The following is a 7430-nucleotide window of genomic DNA, read 5'->3' as shown; positions in this document are numbered from 1 at the left end:
GCAGTAATTGATGAGATTTCTTGTGGTCTTTTTTTGCGTGTCGGTGTTACGTTTAGCGCCTGAGCTTTCGCGCCCAGCTAGCAAGGCGCCATCTTAAGGGGTCACGTTTGCTCAAAGTTCAGAAAGTAAGGCCGTCTTGTTGACATACGGTTAAAGTTGTGTTGATGTGTGTTGACCATCTGCTCTCTTCAATGTGCCTTTCATCCGGCCTCCCTTGGGTTGCCAGGCAAACAGACAGACAAAACTTTCAAAACATCCAAAATATTTCTTTCATATTCTGACTCACATGTTTCATAACACTTGTCTGTCAGTGTGACGCAAAGCTGAAAAACAACTGTGGTCGTTATTTTAAGCTGAAAAACAACTGTGGTCATTATTTTAACACTTGTACTTAAAAAAATAAAAAAAAGAGAAAAAAAAAGTCCTTATATTTAATTGTTTCTGTTTAATAACAAAGTACAAAGTTACAGTTGAACGTATGGAATGTTAATAAAAAATAGTGCTTGTGCAGTTAATAAAAGTTTCAGGAATGGATCACTTGTCATTTCACTTTCTCCTGTGTGAAAAATTGTGCGTACGTAATGGACATGTGATCGACAGTTGAAAAAGATGCAAAGCAGCTCGACAAAATTGGAAGAAAAATGAGAGGCCCACTCTGCGCTTGTCATAGTCTTGCTGGAGGCGAGGCGTTAAATCACTCAACATTTATTTGAGGCACACAAACAGAAAGCGGGAGGTCACCGTGGTAGCAAACACGCATAATTGACAGGCCAAAAAGCCAACAGCAACATTGCTTCCACTTCAGGACTGTCCTCCAGAAGCAGACCACCACCAAACACAAACTGATAAAATATCATGGAGGTTTTCAAGCATAGTTTAAGTTTAGGGTTATATGATAGTGTTGGGGTTTCAAGTGAGGGTAATGTTTCAAATTAGTTTCAAGTCCGCACTACGGATTAAAATTAAGTGTTCAAGCCAGAAACAGGGTTTTAAACAAAGAGTCAAGCAAATTATCATTTCACTTTATGTAACCACCACCGGAAATCAAATTGCATCAAATAATCTGAAACGAAAATCAGTCACATGGCAGGCATAAAGTAATAAAATCAAATCGTACCTTCTGTTTTAACACTGACAGTGTAACAACTGAAAGCGGGGAGGGGGGGAGATGACATCACGATTATAGTAACAGTTTGCATACAAAAACAAGAATAAATAATGAGCATACAATCTTTGAATACTTTCAGGGCTGCCAATTAACCAACAGTGTCGCACACACAAAGTATTGCACGGTGGGGTTGTGTGTGCGTGTGTGTGCGGGGGGTGGGGGGGGGGGGGTGATGAGCCCGTCGCATTAGCGTTAGCTTAGCGCGGAGAGCAACAATAGTGCTAATGGCAACGACGGGAAGGCAGGAAACTCGGCGGGAAATCAATACAGATTAGTGGTGTTGAGGCGGAGGATGTTTTGCTCCATTTCAGGGCGAGGCCTTCATCATCTTCATCCTCAACCTCGTGGTCACTTCCTGTAATTGTGCCCCCACCTTGTGCGTGTGTGTGATGAAAGTGGGTCACGATAAAACAACATCCAGTGGTTAACGACCAACTTGTGCTTCTTCTTGACAACCTACGCAGACACCTTCATGTTGCTCTGACTTGTGACGATTACTTTTGGGCATTTTTAGGGGCACCCCAGAAATTTGGAAAAAATGTACACCCATCCAAAGCCATTTTCACTTAAAAAGAAAGGAAATCTGCCACTTGTGTTTTGAAGCAGCCTTTTTCGTTTTTTTTCATCCATTTCTAGTCATCCGTCACTATCAAATTTCAAGCACGTATACTAGACAGAAGGATGATGCCAAGTTGTAAAGAATGACTTTTCATCATTGTATGTGGGCGGAGCATGGCGGCAAAGTTTTGTGGCTTGCCAACGATCCAGTGAGGTATCCCAGAAGTTTTGGAAAATTCAGCCCCCGAAGCCCTTACGTCATAAAACACAACATTTGCTAGCGTCGCAAATGTTCAGCCCTCAGTGGAGTACGAAGAGATTTTGTTTAATTGCTTCCACATTTGAAGTATGTATACTAGACAGATTTATTGATGTCAATTATTATTATTTTTTTTATAAATCTTGTTTTCATCATGCGTGTATGTTTGTGGGGGGTTGTAAAAGAAAGTTCAGTAGTGCATTCCAGAAGTTTTGGAAAATTCCACCTCTGAAGCTAATTTCACCCCATAAAAATGACAAGTATAGAATGTCCATCTTGAGTAGGACGAGCAAAAAGTCTCTTTCAAGAGGCCATAACCGAAAACATGCAGAAAGTCTCATGAGTTAGAAGCGGCCATTTTATCCAATTCCCGGAAGACTTACTTTTGTCGATTGCTAGTTAATTTGAAGCACATCGCAAACAGATGGGGAAAAAACACTACTTCTCATCATTACACGTGGGCTAAAGCACGGCAGTGAAATTTAAAGACTTGACATAAAACAGAACAGCAATGAAGCCTGCACAGACATTTTGTGTAAGAGATTTACAGGTGGCCCCTATTTCTGCCCAGAAAAATACAGGTAATAGCTGCACTTCCAGCTTTAGTGACCGAGTGCACACATTTCCTCACATTGTGGCCCTTGAATAGACGCATTAGCGTCAACTTGTGCTTATCCTTGACAACGTTCATGTTTCCCTTTTTGAATTAAGCAGCGTGAACCACATCTATTTATATATTTTTTTTCTTTCTGTGAAGCCAATCCTCAGCTACCTGCTGAAAACTCACCTTTTCGTGCTTTTTGTGTTCTAGTTGTCACAAGATGGCACCAAAACACTGTCTGATAGGAAAGTAGTACAGTCTTAGGTGTAAAGAAAGTCTGTTCAAGTGATTCATCACAACTGAGGGAGGAGCTAAGTTAAGCCTGAGTTGATACGAAGAGTCTTTGTCGCAGGTTCTTGTACAAGTGCATATCTGCTTTTTGAACCGTAATGTCAATAGATGAATTTGAAATGGTTATAGTGCTGTGAGATAATAGCTTGTGGTATAATAATGGTTCAAAATATATAGGAAATTATTCGCATTTAGGGCCTCAATTACTTGTAGGAGTTCCGATCCCTTGCGGGGTTTTACAGTAACTGGGAGAAAAACGGTGAATAACAAGGGAAGGAAAAGTCTGATATATATATATAAAAGAAATTCTGTGTAAAAAATAGTCACCGCTCTTAAAAAAACAAAACACAAAGGGAGACCGTGGTCAATTGCCGCTTAAAATGCGCTCAATCTCCTCCAGTCTCTTCAAGGCGGCAGCGCGCTTTTGTTCGATGTTGCTCGTCTGCTCTGCGGATTTGGCCGCAGTCCGTCTGACGGGCTGGCCGGAATCCAGCTTAGACTGCTCGGGTTCTGCGGAGGATTTCCTCGCATTCTTTTCGCCGCGGGGAGTCTGCCTTTCCTCCTCCTCCTCCACTGTTGCCGGCTTCTCCTCCGCCACTAGGGGCTGCCCTGCGGCGCTCATGGCCGCCATCTTGCCCCTGACGATGTTGAGATGGCGCCGCACGTACTCCTCGTGCGGCGCCAGCGCCAGCGTCTCTTCCAGGCACCGCTCGGCCCGTGGAAGGTCCCGCTCCTCAAAGTAGACCACGCACAGGTTGTGCTTGCCCTGCACGTTGCTCGGGTCCATCTGCAGGATGCGCTGGAAGCAGGCCTTGGCACCAGCCGTGTCCTTCTTGTGATTCATGAGGATGTCGCCTTTGAGGATTAGGCCCTTGATGTGCTCCGGGTGGTGGCGCAGCAACTCGTCCAGTACGGGCAGCGCGTCCAGCTCGCGGCGCGACTGCGAGTAGAGCAGCGCCAAGTTGAAAAGCGCCGAGCGGAAGCCCGACTGCAGCTCGATGGCCTTGTGCATCCAGCGCTCCGCCGCCGCATTCTCCTCCGCGTCCATGGCTAGCATGCCCAAGTTGAAGTAACCGTTTGCGTCGTCCGGCTCCTCCTCCACGTAGGCCAAGAAGCGGCGGTTGGCCTCGGGCCAGAATTTGGGCTCGCCTGGGGATTGGGGAAGGGGAAAAAGGAATTGGCCTTAAGTGTTATTTATAAAGGGGAACCTTGGCTTACGAGTGCCAATTTAGATATTTGAGATATGAGCTGTCACTTAGTTGATTTTTGGTTTGATACAATACAATACAAGTACCTCTTTGTGTACCCCTTTGTAACTTGAAAATTGCATTCTACTACATTGCAATGTTGAGTTGAATTCAATTAAGTGTTCAGCCCTAGACAATTACCACCTATGAAGAGAAGCAGGATGCAGCCTACAGCCAGCGGATATAAAATTAGTCAATCGATTAATCTGATTCATTTTACAAAGGCATGCCCCCCCCCCCCATTACTGTTTGCTGGATTGATGATTGTTACTCGTTCAGTCGTTATTTAACATAGTAAAAAATATGTTTCCAAATGTCTTATTTTGATTAAACACAAAACTTTCGTGAAGGACTATAGAAATCAGTGAACAATTACTGTTGATATACTGAAATCAGATGATTTGGACCATTTTAAATTAAAAATGGCTACAAACGATTACTCCATTAGTAAATTAGTTGTCGATTAGTTGTCAATTAATCGATTAATTTTGACAGCTCTATTATGAACAAACCCAATATAAATCATTTAAAAACTTTTTCCCGAGCCAAATAGCCGTAAGGTCTATATCACATTAAGGAAAACTACATGACGATATCGCCATTTTGTGTACAAGGAGAACAAGCCATTTTTAACACTTTGAAGTGGTCAATAATTTGTTAATACAACAGTATCTGTAAGATTTGTGACAAAACATGAAATTGGCCAAATTTGGACATAGGAGATTGCAGCAGCAAAACAGTGATTTCAATCAAATATTTTCACGTCAAACCCAAATATTTTTAATACTGATCAAAAAAACAAAACAAAAACATCAAATTAAAATACAGTACATACTGTTCTAATACTTTTGAAGGTAAGTGCATGTGTCTTTTCTTCCATAACTTATGCCACCACTAGTTTATACAAATAAAGGCCTGCCCTATCTGCGTTTGAGTAAATTAACAGCCTTCAGAAGCATATCGTTGCCAGAATGAGCGTGAGAAAGCCACTTCCAGTTAGCTACTACAACGTGACGAGCATGCCGGCAAACTTTAGTTGAACTTCCATTTGTCATCTGGCTTGTCATCCAAGGTAGTGAGCGCTAACAATGCTAACAATAGGCCACTTAGCGCCACACAAGCCTCCAATTGACCGCGTTCCAATTGTACTTATGAGTGTTATGACAAACATGCAAAGGAAAGGAACACTTCCAGAAGGTGTTCAATTTATTTAGAACATACAAATGTTACAAGACTGACAAGAAAATGTATTTTTCTTAAGGAAAGGTCATACGTTGGCTTTTTTTGTAAAGAAGTCTAGAACTTAAAACTTTACATCCATACCTATTTACCTATATTTAAGATTATGTTTAAATTTTTAACAGAAAATACATTAACAAGATTAATTTTTTAGATTTTATTTGTTTTTACCCCCCCAAAAAATCTGATTTTTACAGAAGTAATTTTCCTTTAAAGTCTTACAAAAATAAGGTTGCATTGCATTGAGAAGGAAAATTATAACCTTGTCAAAATACAGTGATATTATTGGGAAAGAAAAAAAACAAGGGGGAAAAAAGTCCAATTATTCAGAGAAAAAAAGTCATATTTCTATGAGTGTTTTGTCAGAAGGGGCAGAAGTGGCTGTTTGAGTGACAGCTTTGATGGATGAATTTAACTGCAAGTGAAACAGAACAAGCCTTTCATCTTAATGACTCATCCCCTATGCTGCAGCTGTTTGAATACAATTCAATAGTAATAATCCTTCCTTAGTCTGCATAAGCCTGCATTAGCCCGCCACTGCTGTACAATGCAGCAAAGTTTAAAGAAAGCTATGCCATGCAAAGTCTTTAAAGCACGTTAAATGTTTATTTTTTTCTGAGTATGTCAGTCAAACGAGAAAAAGCCAGAGATTGGACGGTGCACCCAGAGTTCATTCAAACTCGTTCCGCATTATTAGCGACGCGCCCTGATTGCGTAGGCAGGAAGCAAGTGGTGCCGCCTGCTGGTTTTTCTGGTAGGGCATCATTTCTGATTGGCTGAATTGATGGGAGCATTTTCTGATGTTAAATTAATCAATAAATGTTTCTGCTGTGTGGACATCGGCATACGCGCCCCTATGCTGATATTAAAAGCCAGTGCTTGCTATCAAGTTCAGTTAAGTTATTTGGTTACTTTTGAAGTGCACATCAACAGCTGAATACTGCGCAAAGTTTCACCCAAAAAAATTGGATGGTTGCAGTATTGTTTTTTTTTACAAGAAGTGTTTTTTTTTTTTAAGAAAACACAACAGCTGTACTTTTATATTTTGCAAGAACAGAATAGCTTCTTTTTTAAAGGGGGGGGGGGGTGACTATTCAGAATATTCTGAAAAAACAAGCTTTTTCTCTCTCCAAATTAATTATTTATTCATTTTTACCGATAAAGTCATGTTACACACAGTTATACATTTAATAAAAGCCCTAATGCAGGGGTGTCTAAACTCGGTCCTGGAGGGCCGGTAGTCCTGCAAGGTTTTGGATGTTTCTCTTCTCCAACACAGCTGAAGCTCATTAGCGAGCTCTGCATAAGCCTGATAAGGATCCTGTTGATTGGAACAGATGCATTGGAGCAGGGAAACTTCCAAAACCTGCAGGACATCGGCTCTCCAGGACCAAGCTTGGACACACAAGCCCTAATGTTTTGTTTTGTTTTATTTATTTATTTTTCATTCAATAAGCCCATTCTTTCCCAATTGTCACGCCCTTTTGGCAATGCCAGCATTTCGTTTAGTGAGATTTTCGTTGATGTAGACATGTTTACCTTCGAGTTTGTAGCTATCTCTCAAAAGAGCAGTCTTTTTCTTCCTGTCAACAAACCTGATCAGAACTGCCGGTGGTCGTGTCCCTCCCAGTTGGAAGCGAAAAGCACATCTGAATGTGCCCTGGGTCCACAATGAATCCCAAATCTCCGAGTCGAGTTGTTACTTGCTGTTCCACAGTCTCTTTCGCTTAAGTTTGGTCAGAATCATCTGCACTTGCGCCGGCCGCAGCTCTCACTGGAGGGCCACGGCGCGACTCGATTTTGATACCTGTAACTATCACATCGTTGATGCGAAGATTCTGTTCCAAATCATCCACTTTTTTATTCCAAGGCGACAAGGCGTCGATCTTTTTCTTGTGTCTCTCTCTTGAACTGCTGAATTTCCAGCAGAAGTGGCTCAATGCTGCTCTTTTTCATTTCAAGTATTTCAGTGACCATTTCTTTGAGTTTTGCAAGACTTATTTTATCTCCTCAATCTCGTCATCTTTTTTTCTGCCAGGCATGATGCAACAATCTCAATGTTGCAAC

General features: G+C 41.5%; 1 protein-coding gene across 5 annotated transcripts in view; it reads right to left on the bottom strand.

Moving 5' to 3' along the window:
* Positions 1–689: 689 nt before the first annotated feature.
* The window catches only part of tmtc3 (transmembrane O-mannosyltransferase targeting cadherins 3), a 56960-nt gene continuing 50219 nt past the window's right edge, over positions 690–7430 (bottom strand). For all 5 annotated transcript variants that reach the window (XM_086072665.1, XM_086072668.1, XM_086072666.1 and 2 more), the window contains one exon: positions 690–4026. In XM_086072665.1, coding sequence (XP_085928791.1) covers positions 3242–4026 — 785 coding nt within the window. In that variant the 3' untranslated portion in view covers positions 690–3241. The remainder of the gene's footprint in view (positions 4027–7430) is intronic.

Source organism: Leptonotus elevatus, chromosome 4, assembly GCF_054856555.1.
Source record: "Leptonotus elevatus isolate MCC_2025b chromosome 4, RoL_Lele_1.0, whole genome shotgun sequence".
Taxonomy (NCBI): domain Eukaryota; kingdom Metazoa; phylum Chordata; class Actinopteri; order Syngnathiformes; family Syngnathidae; genus Leptonotus; species Leptonotus elevatus.
This window is presented reverse-complemented; position numbering and strand designations above follow the sequence as displayed.